A 12318-nucleotide genomic window follows, 5' to 3' on the forward strand; every position below is an offset into this window, starting at 1 on the left:
TCTTCCTCAATCATTTACCCTCTCACTTTTTGAGATTGGGTCTCTCACTGGAAACCTAGTGTTCTCTATTTGGACCAGACTGGGTAGCCAATGAGGCCTCAGGATCTGCCTGTCTCTACCCCCCGCATCCCAACACACAGTGCTAGGGTTACAGACCTTGCTGCCACGTGTGTGTGCTTGGGGATGTGAACTCGGGTCCTCACGATTGCAGAGCAAGCTCTTGACTCACTCAGCCTGCTTCCCAGCCCCTCTCCCAAAGCTTCTGGTGAAGTGTTACTGCTGCTTCTTTAGATTGTGATTCTCACTTTGTTCCATTCCCAATGCCACTGTTTGTATTTGCTGACTGGCCTGGACAAGGGCATCCAGTCTCGGGGGGTAGATTTTAAATTCTTTGATGACGTTCAACTTGCTAAGTGGCAGCAGAAAAAGCAAGTGTCTGCTTTGGTTCTTTTTTCCTCCATTTAATGGACTTGAGGATGTGACAACTGCTTCTCGTCGTCTTCACTCCCAGGATTGCTTTGTAGGTAAATGTATTAAACCTGGTGTCAGAGTAAAAATGTGTGGCTGTTCATCCTGGGTTTACCTAATGGCTTTGCCAAATTGCTTTGCCTCTGGGTTTTTTTTTTCAGTCTCTCCAGCTTCAGAACATGAATGTTTAATTTGGAACTACATAGTGGATTATACTTTGGATTTTCTCATCTCCTGCCATAGATATTTGGCTGACAGAGAAAAAAAAGATGTTAATGCTTTTAAAAAATTTTCTCCTAAATCATTTAATTGCAGTGTAACATTTTCTCACAAGACCTTTGTATTTTAAATTTATAGGGAGAAAATAGATTTTTTTTTTTTAAATTTATTTGTTATTATGTATACAGCATGTATGACTGCAGGCCAGAAGAGGGCATCAGATCTCGTTACAGATGGTTGTGAGCCACCATGTGGTTGCTGGGAATTGAACTCAGGACCTCTGGAAGAGCAGTCAGTGCTCTTAACCTCTGAGCCATCTCTCCAGCCCAAAAATAGATTTTTTTTAAAAAAATTTAAGATTTATTTATTTATTATATATACCGTGTTCCAAATGCATGTATGCATGTAGGCCAGAAGAGGGCAACAGACCTCATTATAGGTAGTTGTAGGTCACCATGTGGTTGCTGGGAATTGAACTCATGACCACTAGAAGAGGAGCCCAGGCTCTTAACCTCTGAGCCATCTCTCCAGCCCAAGAAAATAGTTTTAATGTTATATAATTTTTATTTTAAATATTCTGAAGTGAACATACAGTTCTGAACGTTTCCCTTTTTATTGTTTAAAAGTCTTCAAAAATTTTAAATAACAGTTCTTTTTCCCTTTCAAAGTCAAAGTTGGCCTTGTGTAGTGATATCAAGTGACTGAATTGTTATTCTGTGCCTTATTACCAATATGCTGTGGATATCACTCTATGTAAATAAAACACTGATGGCCAATGACCAGGCAGGAGGTAGGTGGGACAAGGAGAGAGGAGAATTCTGGGAAGCGGAAGGCTAGGGGAGAGAGACTGCAGCCACCGCGAGGAGAAGAGCATGTAGAGACTCCGGTAAGCCACCAGCCACGTGGCAAGCTATAGATTTATAAAAATGGGTTAATTTAAGATAAAAGAACAGTTAGCGAGAAGCCTGCCATGGCCATACAGTTTATAAGTGATATAAGCGTCTGAGTGATTATTTTTTAAGTGGATTGTGGGGCTGCGGGGCTTGGGGAACCTGGAGAGAAGCCCTCCAGCTACAAATGGCGCCCAACGGCTCGAGTTTCCACCTTAAACCTGAGAATATTTAATAACCAATTCTAAACAGAGCCAAAACCAGGTTCCTGCTTCTTGTCTCATATGAGCAGCTAGATGCCGCAAAACGCAGGTTTGAACACTGGCGGGTTCCTGGCGAGTGCGTTTGACCGGCAGTATGGCGGGAATGAGGGGTCTGCCAGAGGCACATTATGCTGTGTAGTAGATTTAGTCTTTACTAGTATTTTTTTAAAAAAAGGTTTCTGGGCTACATGCTGCTTTGATAAAAGCTTAGACCCACTATTTCTGAGACTTGATGACTCCCAGAGCTGGCGGAAAACGTACCACTGCCATGTTGGGAAGCTGAAGTGGGCGGAGCCAGCAGCCACAGCGCTGTTTCAGGCTTAGAAGGATGCGGTTTAAAGCAATAGGCTCACAAAAAGACTGATTCAGATAACATCGTTTACAATGTGTGTAAAATATACGTAGGCTTGAAAGAGACAAAAAATTAATGTAAAAAGACACGTAAAGATGAATATTACACAGACAATCTGGATTGTGTTGTCTTTGGGATTTTTAACTGCAAAAAAACATTTGATCAAAAAAGATGTTGAATTAAACCAATATGTATATTTTAAAGGTAACTTGACTTCAAAATTTGGATTTAAGGATATGTTACTTTGGAAAAGAGGTTCTGCTTTTGTTTCCACAGAAAGCCAGAGGCTGTGGACTTGTTCCAGATTAAGATACATCAGGTTTCACCAGCCAAGACCCCCTGAAAGGTCTCCGATGACACCATGGCCCAGATGATCCAACATCCAGACCAGTTTCAAGGCAACTGGTTCACACAATACAGCCTCACGGACTACCCCATAGGTCTAAAATTTTCTTTGTATCCCCATAAGATACAGCGCCCCCCTCCAGCAGGAAGTAGTAAGAGATGCTACGCCCAAATTCCCAAATATACCAAGCTGGCTTTAGAGGTGGAATTGGCTCACTCCCCCTCTAAACCCAGACATATTGCTTTAAAAAAAAAAAAATGGTTAAAAGATTCTTGTGTCCCAAATCAGAAGAGCCCTCTGGTGTGGGACAGAGAAAAACCAATATTTTTATTTAAAACAGGTTGATTATAAATGTGATCTCTTTCTAAAAAAGAAAAGGGGATATAATATAGATATATAGGAGGATATGGAGATGATAAGATAAAAGGGTAGATTAATGAACCTACTTTTAAAGAACAACTTGTTTAAAATGTTTTACATTGGTATAGATTTTAGTTTATGTTTAAAATGTTTTACATTGGTAAAAATTTTAGTTTATTAATACAAACTTGAAGTTAATTTTGTTATACTGTATATATATATTTCTATTCTTGTTTGAGGTATTATGTTTAACTCATTTAAAATTGTAATGGATGATTAAAAATAGATTAATAATCAGTCATCTATGATAATCATATTTGTAGCCATGTTAGTTAAGTCTTCTAGGTATACATAGATATATTTCAGATAGATAGGTAATCTTCAAACACTTCATAGACCTAGAGAATATGGCATTTAAATAACTTAGAATTCTGTTGACGTGAGACACAATTGCTCCTGGCTGCACCAATTGATCCCGAGAGAATGTTGGGCTTCTAAGTCATTTCCATTTGGAAGTTTGTCTTTTGGCACAAAATGGCCTACTGGGCAAAGAACTGCCCTTGCCTTGATGGCTGACAGTACAAATGCAATGCTCTCCTTTCTGGACAAGCGGAACACAAGGAAAGCGACCACTGTACTCTGCCAAGACAGGGTAAGATGGTCTCTCAGAATTCCTGCTTCTGAAAATGGTCTGTCAGATACTCTAGGCCTGTAGCCAATTTGAATGCACCAACAATGCTGAGAAACATCAGGTGACTGTCCAGGCTGCCAGCTGTCTTGGTCTACTCTTGCAAGATTCCTGAAGTTGCTTGCATCCGTCTACCATTTCTCAGGTACCATTATGTTCCTTCTCAGGTCTTTGATGTGGTTGAAGGCTAGATAGTCGTAATTTCCTCAGTTATGATAAAAGATAAGTTAGCTATAAAACCTTAAACTCACAAATATAAGATAGATAGGACATCTTCTTTAATATTGTAACTATAATTCTTGCTCGGTAATTGTTTTGTTATATGTAATTTTACCATGTTAAAGTTAAAACCTTCCTTTTTAAAAAAAGAAGAAAGGGGAAGTGCTGTGGATATCACTCTATGTAAATAAAACACTGATGGCCAATGACCAGGCAGGAGGTAGGTGGGACAAGGAGAGAGGAGAATTCTGGGAAGCGGAAGGCTAGGGGAGAGAGACTGCAGCCACCGCGAGGAGAAGAGCATGTAGAGACACCGGTAAGCCACCAGCCACGTGGCAAGCTATAGATTTATAAAAATGGGTTAATTTAAGATAAAAGAACAGTTAGCGAGAAGCCTGCCACGGCCATACAGTTTATAAGTGATATAAGCGTCTGAGTGATTATTTTTTAAGTGGATTGTGGGGCTGCGGGGCTTGGGGAACCTGGAGAGAAGCCCTCCAGCTACACCAATATGTTAGATTGAGCTTTTGAGTTAGCAATGTAACCTCTAAAGAAGAGAATGCAAGCTGAAACTTACTTTTGTGTGGTCTGAGAAGCTTGTATAAATAACAAATTTATAAAATTGTTTTGACATCATTTATTGCGGTATCTGTCTTAGGCAGATATTTTGTGCCCATAGATGGATACAAATCTGCTTTCTGTGCCCACAGTGTTTCATGAATGAGTTATGTGCCCAGCGGCACAATGAAATCATGTTAAGCAAGGATGGTCCAGAACACCTGAGGGATGAGTGGCTAGCCTTCCAACCACAGGCTGTCACATCAGCCAGGCCCATTAAGCAAAGCTGGTTCCTTGGATCCTGACTTCAACAATGAAAACTCGTAAACGTCAGCAGCAAATCCAGTGTCTAGCTCTCACATTTCAGTTTTTAGGCTTAGAGCTGGTCCAGTGTAGAATGTGTCTTAACCAGGAAGTGAATCTAGGATTCAGGAAGTACAGATTTGAAAAGCTTTGCTCAAACTGCCCTTCTCTTCAGTGAGTGGCTCCTGCTCCCTTTCCTGGCTGTTCCTGATGCTTATCAAGCTCCCTCTCAGCCCAGGTGCACCACCAGGCTGTGGCTCAGTGGCGTATTATAGCCATTAGAACCTGATTTCTGCTACTGACATGTTGGTTGCAGAAAATACACTCCCCTCCTAGTTTTCTGTTTACTGGTGTGTGGAAAACACCTAACGAGTGCCTGCACTCAGTTCATGCAGTGTATATTGAACCCACTAAGGAAGTTTATGGTATCAAAAGCAGACGTATGAGATAACATTTGTGTGATCTCCATCCACCAAGCCTTGAGAAGGAATGATGAAGCAGAACGTAAGCTAGCATACTGAACATGCCATGTAAAGGGACATTTAAATCAAGCAAAACAAGAGAAGCACATGATTGTCAGCCCAGGAATCACTTAACTGCATGGGGGAATCTGTGGCTTGAGTCTGGATAATTTCACAGTGAACTTTCCCATTAACATTAGGCTAGTGGACCTTGTGCCTGGCTGTGGGTCTACTGATACATGGCTATGTTCCATCATATCTCTGGGCTGCATGTTTAAGTACCATGTAGCCTTGTGGTTACATATTGCTCAGGCACATGCTGTGTAGTGCCTCCCTTTCTTTTGTTTGTAGGACAACCTTGTCTGTTTTCTTCTTGTTGCATTAGCCACCGAGAGACTGAGGGGAGATGATGCAGCATAGAGCACAGCAGAGTTTTATTTTCTATAAAATCACGATCAGGCTTTGTTGAGAATCAACTGAACTAGCTACAGTTCAGCTAGCTGATGGTCTATGACCCTTGGCTCTTTCTCACTAATGTTGGGGGGTGATTTTGTCCCCCTCCTTGGAAATTAGACCAATAGGGCTGTATTGTTTTATTTAGATGTCCCAGACACACTAGTGATGGCACTAGAGGAGTTCATCAATTGCTCTTCCTACTCCTGAATGTTCACGCTACTATTCCTTTAAATCTTATTATTTATTCTTTGGGGGTTCCATGCATGTGTATAAAGTATTTTGTTCATATCAGCACCCTAACTCCCCTCCTCTAATTCTTTCAAGACCCGCTTTCATTCCCCCTCCCAACTTCCTACTTCTTGTCCTCTCATATAGATATGAGTCTCGTGTGTGTGTGTGTGTGTGTGTGTGTGTGTGTGTGTGTGTGTGTGTCTCATATACATTCCACTCAGTCCCAGATTATTGTGACCAAAATGGGCATGGTTGAAGCCATCCGCTGGAGCACGTTCGACATGCCAGGAGTCACACCTCTGAAGAAAACTGGCTTTCCCTTTCTCAGAAGCCATCACCTCCCAATAGGTCCTCAGCTAGGAGTGAAAATGGGGTCTCCTGAGATCCTTACCAAACTATTCATGCTGTTACTTGTCTGTGTTATTGACCAATATCCACTTTACATATTAATTTCAAATTGTTTTATCTTTAGATCGTCATAATGGAAGTGCAAGGTTTGAAGTCAGTCGCTCCTAATCGGATTGTCTACTGTACAATGGAGGTGGAAGGCGGAGAAAAGCTCCAGACAGATCAGGCTGAAGCTTCAAGACCACAGTAAGCTCTGTGACAAAAAGAAAAAAAAGACATTTTATTTTATCCAAAGAAATGTGTCTTATTATGTAAATAATTATATGATATTATACCTAGGAACTGAAACCATTTGGCTAGCTTTGTCTCAACTGTGTTAAGATCACTATGCACACTTCTCTTTTTATGTTACATATTTTTAATTGAAATACAATTATGCCATTCTCCCTTCCCTCCCCCTACAGCCCCTGTCTGCTCCCTTCCACCCCTTCCATGTCCCCACCACCACCACATCTCAAATTGATGCAGACATGAAGCTAATCACTAGGCCACAAAACATTTGTTTCTAAATCATTTATGAGGACTGCTGAGTTGGTACCAAGGTTATTTGGGGACCTGTGTAGGTTACCAAAATTGTCTTGCAGTAGCTTCTGCTTCCCTGAGGTTCTGTAGTATACGCATGTGGAAGATGTTCTGCACTGAAGCCTGGAATGATCCAGTGAGTAAACAGTTAAAGAAGAATACCACGCAAAAATCAGAAATGATGACACTGTCATTTGCTGACTAACCATGTTTCAAACTTTGAAAATGATTTTAATGAAGCTAAGAAGATAATTTTCTTTCCAGATTTAGCTCTGATAGAAATTGCCTCTCTGGGCTAGATAACAAGCAGGGGATGCATAGATCTCCCTGGGAAGGGGAAATAGAAGAGATCTCCTGAGTGGACTGGGGGCCAGTGGGGATGGGAACTTGTGGGATCAGATTGAGGGTGCATGGAGAGAGAGAGTACTAAACTGGAAGGGGAAAGGCATTTTGGGGTCAGGTAGAAACCTGATGCAAGGGAAACTCCCACAAACCTACAAGGATGACCCCAGCTAAGACTCCTAGCAATAGTAGATATGTAGCCTGAACTGGCCATCTCCTGTGATCAGATTGGTAGCTACCCCAAAATTGTTATCAGAGAGCCTTCATCCAGTAACTGATGGAAACAGATGCAGAAACCCACACCCAAACATCTGGCCAAGCTCTGAGAATCGTGCTGAAAAAAGGGAAGAAAGATTGTAAGAACCAGAGGGGTAAAGGACATCACAAAGAAAAAAAACCCACAGAAACAACTAACCTGGCTCACAAAGCCTGAACCAATAACCAGGGAGCCCACATGGGACTGACCTAGGCCCTCTACATATATATGACAGTTGTGTAGCTTGCTCTATTTGTGGGATTCATAACAATGGGAGCAGGAGCTATCCCTAATGCTTTGGCTGGCTCTTGGGAACCTACTGCTCATACTAGATTGCCTTGCCCAGCCTAAATACAAAGGGAAGAGCTTAGTCTTACAGCAACTTGGTAAGCCATGTTTTGTTGATACTCATGGGAGACTTGCCCCTTTCTGAACAGAAACAGAAGAGTGGATTAGGCAGGGGGAGGAGGGGAAAATGGGAGGAGAGGAGGGATGGGGAACTGTGGTCAGGATGTAAAATAAATTAATTAATTTAAGAAAAGAAAGAGAGAACCATAAAAGAAAATGCTTCTCTGTCCTGAGGGCCTAAGGAAGTCAGATGTTCATTTGAACACTGCTTTCAGAGCATATCTTTTTTCTTTCTTGCATGGTGTCAATGTACACTTTGATTGTTCAGAAACCTTCTGTTGAGATCCTGGACAGCACTGGTTAGGCACTAAAGATGAAATGGACAAGAATCACATTGCTTTGAAGCAGGCACTTTGGCAAGATGCAGAGGGTTAAATGTTATGATCAGAGATTTAAAACAGAGTAATGTAGTGTCCAGAAGCAGCCATTCAAACTCCTTACCCTCCTGACTCCTTGCCTACCACTGCCCAGCCATTCCCTCTGGGACCAGATCCACTCCTCCTCCATTTCATAAATGTATACAATTGAATATGCTTCTAGGTCCTATCATGTTCTCTTCCCAACTCATGTTCCTTTTTTTTCTGACCAACTTATTATTCCTGCTTATTGAGTATGGAGCATCTACTGCTCGAGTATAGGAAACCTACAAAGTAGTTGGTAAAATTTATGCCACCGTTATACTGATGAGTATACATTGCCAGTCTGGTCAATATCGTCGCGTTCAGAATTCACAACTAGGTGATGACTCTTCTCCTACCACCTACATAGCCCCTCCTGGCACAATGAAGCTGAGCAATAGGAAGGAAGTGTCCATGTTATCAACCTCAAAGCTCTATGCCAGTGGTTCTCAACCTTCATAATACTGCAACCCTTTAATACAGTTCCTCATGTTGGGGTGACCCCAACCCTGAAATTATTTTTGTTCCTACTTCATAACTAATTTTGTTACTGTTATGAATTGTAATGTAAATATCTGATATGCAGGATCTCTGTCTGGCATTGGACCCCCAAAGGGATTGTGAAGCAGTGAAGGACTGCTGTTCTAGGCCCTGTGGCCAAAGTATGTGGTATCTTCAGGAATAAGGTCTTATCATAATGTTCTAGAGGGAAGTCAAGAGAAATGACACTTGCCTGTATTTTTTTAAGAAGTCTCTGGGACCCCTTTGACTAACTACTATAAGGATGGTATCCTAAACCTGTCAGTAGGCTTTATGTCTAGGGAAATCATTATCCCTGCTACCCTCTCCCACCTCCCATGTAGGATAACTCCAATTAAACATTTTAATACGTATTTTTAGAAATCTTATAAATTAGCTTTTATACGATTTTCTATTTTAAGTTTAGTTTGCTTTATTGTTTATTTTCACAGTATCGTCATATACAAAGTTTGGCTTTGCTTTACAATCTTATCAATTTATGTAGTTAAGACTGTAAATTAATCACTATGCATGATTTCAGCACTGTGTTTATCGCTATAGTGTGCCTTCATTTTCCTTCGTTATGGTGCTTTGGGGAAGTATAAAAGGTTCTTTGTATAGTCAATAATGTCAATGGCAGAAGCTTCTTAGGACCAGGAAATGAAAGCCCCAGGTTGCACCCGGTCACCCCAATGGCTGTTATAACTCAAGTCTAGTCAACAGCAGAATTGGAAACCGACTAGTGCACTTGGATTCTTGAGTTCTTTCCTGGCACTTACGTCTGTTTATTTTTTATTTACTTACTAGTCTGTGGGGCTTTAAGAGGGTCAGCTGTCCTAAGAGTTCTCATTGCCATGCCTTTTTTTATATAAACTTCTTAAACAGTTTTATTTGGTTATAACATGTGTAAGTTTATTGTTTCACAAGTTAACTGACAGGTACCAAATTTTTCAATTATATTATTACTGTGTCTTAAAAGATAGTTTGAAAAGATTTGCCATACCCACCTGTAATCTGTTCTTGTTTCTACTCATAGTTCCAGGAAAGAACACATCAGAGTGGAGGATAAAAGAATGGAATCATAAAATGTTTGTTCTGTATAGTTGGCTTTTATTTAGTTAGCCTAGCTTCTACAAAATCTTATATTCAATTTATATTGACATATTTCTTTAACACTGATATTTTTCACAAAAATAAAAGGTTTTATTGTTGCTGGAGGGCTTCTCTCCAGGTTCCCCAAGCCCCGCAGTCCCACAATCCACTTATAAAATAATCACTCAGACGCTTATATCACTTATAAACTGTATGGCCGTGGCAGGCTTCTTGTTAACTGTTCTTTTATCTTAAATTAACCCATTTTTATAAATCTATACCTTGCCACGTGGCTGGTGGCTTACCAGCGTCTTCACATGCTGCTTGTCCTGGCGGTGGCTGCAGTGTCTCCTCCTCAGCCTTCCGCTTCCCAGAATTCTCCTCTCTCCTTGTCCCACCTACTTCCTGCCTGGCCACCTACTTCCTGCCTGGTCACTGGCCATCAGTGTTTTATTTATATAGAATGATATCCACAGCATTTTATGAATTGTTGCTCATTAAATCTCTAATATTCATAATATAGGTATAAAAATATTCTGATAGGGAACTTTTTAATGAATATTTTAGTCAATTAAAATTCTTCACTCTCAGAGAGAAATTATTACAGTAAGGACTTAGAACTCTTTTGGACTACTCTTCACAAAGAAATTTGACCAAAATAGCCTTTGTGGTTTGCTATGAACACCAAATAGCTTTTAAAACGAATTAAAAGCTCTGAATGTACAGTGGTTTTCCCGGGGGCAGACAACCTTAAACACACACTGCCTGAGTGCTAACCAACTGCAGCTTTCCAGTGCAGTTACTTTAATCCCAAACTCATCTTGCACAACAGGAAAGAGATTCATCTCTTCCATCATCATCCTAAATTATGCCTCAGACACGTTTTCTAAATTTTTATTGCTTCAACAGTTTGTGCTTTGTTGGAGATCAATTCATCCTTCTGTCTGATACTAATTAAAGCGCCTTATTTAGTCCATATTTCCAATAAACATAATCAAGAGTTCTAGCCATTGCCTATTTCATTCCTGTAGTTCAGAATTCTTGCCGGTAATTAGGCAGAAATAGCAAGGAAGTTTGGTGTATTACTCAGAATATAGAACTTGAGGTCCAATGAAAATAATATTGACAGATAAGTTTAAAGGATTGGTGAAGATAAAATCTAATTTGGTAAAAATGTTGCCTTTATGTTAATGTTTTCATATACAGAAAAGAAGAAGAAAATGGGGAGAAACTATTTTTGCCAAGGAACATTTTACTCCCTAGGGATGAGATATAAGAATGTTTTTGATATAGCTTTATAGCATTTTACCATTTCCCCTTATCTCCTTCATCTGAAGTTTATCCCATACCATGAAAGTACCTGAAGGAAATGGAGGGATAGTAAGTAATGACGAGTGGAGACAGGAGATTTGTTATGCTCATGTAATGGACACAGATTTCCTGATGTGTCTGTACCTTTTAAGACCTATTCCTTCCAGTGGTGATTCTTCCTTGAGTGCCTGCATACCCTTGGGAGCTTATCATCTCATAGGCAGAGTCAAGATAGGTCTTGATATTTTGGAAATAAAAGCAATGAAATTATTTGAACTGAACTGGGAAGATCTAACCTCATAAGTTTTAAATGTATAATTTGGTATGATAATAACGATGCAGTATACTATTAATCAGAACAATGAATTAAATATTGGTTTACATTCTTTTGTCAAGACAACACAACCAGACAGATAGAGGTAGTTGTTAGACAGCTGAAATTTCAGTATTAGGAAAGCTGAGGCAGAAGGATAGCAATTTTGAAGTCAGACTGGACTATATCTCAAGACCTTCAAAACCCAACCTTTCGTGAACAGCAGCACACTTATGCCACGCCGGCTGTGTCTTCTTTGTCGTATGGAGCTGTTGGATTAGACCGTTGATTCTCTGCTTCCTTTCTCTCTAGAAGAGTAAGATAAAAGAGCAGGAAGGAACAAGAACAGTTGATGCCACATCGTTAGGAAAGTATATTTATGGATGCTAGCCAGAGTGATGAGAAGTATGGTTTACTTCTGATGTACATTTATGTAAACTTAATATTTTAACCTGAATTGTTACTACCTGTGCAACAGTATGATTGTCAAGGCAATAAGAATGTTGCAGCTGCAATTATAGAGCTTCCCAGAATGACACAAGGGCTAGGGCAAATGCTTGAAAGATTAGATGTACATCACATACAAACTAAAATAGAATGTTTCTCAAAGTTATATTCATTTCCAGTTTAATTTATCAATATCAGAATTCTGAGGTGTAATTTATTAGACAATATTTATACATTAGCAATAGAATATGCTACATTTTCTATAATCTATCAAAAATGTACTGGTTTTTGACAAATCAAAAAGAAAACATTTGAACTACCTGCAGGTCCTTTTATTTTCTCATTTCCATCATTAAGATCATGACAGACTGTTTGTTCTTATTAAAGTATCTAAAAGTGACATTTTTGCTAAGGGTGATACTGATGACACAGAGCAAAATGGAGCCTAAAGAAACAAACATTGGCCCAAAGCAGGCATTAATGCATTG

General features: G+C 39.9%; 1 protein-coding gene across 14 annotated transcripts in view; it reads left to right on the top strand.

The window, feature by feature from the left end:
- Cadps2 (calcium dependent secretion activator 2) overlaps positions 1 to 12318 on the top strand; it is a 552385-nt gene that overhangs the window by 256104 nt on the left and 283963 nt on the right. For all 14 annotated transcript variants that reach the window (XM_037203488.1, XM_037203487.1, XM_037203485.1 and 11 more), the window contains exon 6: positions 6287 to 6408. In XM_037203488.1, the coding sequence (XP_037059383.1) occupies positions 6287 to 6408 (122 nt within the window). The remainder of the gene's footprint in view (positions 1 to 6286; positions 6409 to 12318) is intronic.

The sequence above is a fragment of the Peromyscus leucopus genome, chromosome 3 (genome assembly GCF_004664715.2).
Source record: "Peromyscus leucopus breed LL Stock chromosome 3, UCI_PerLeu_2.1, whole genome shotgun sequence".
NCBI lineage: Eukaryota > Metazoa > Chordata > Mammalia > Rodentia > Cricetidae > Peromyscus > Peromyscus leucopus.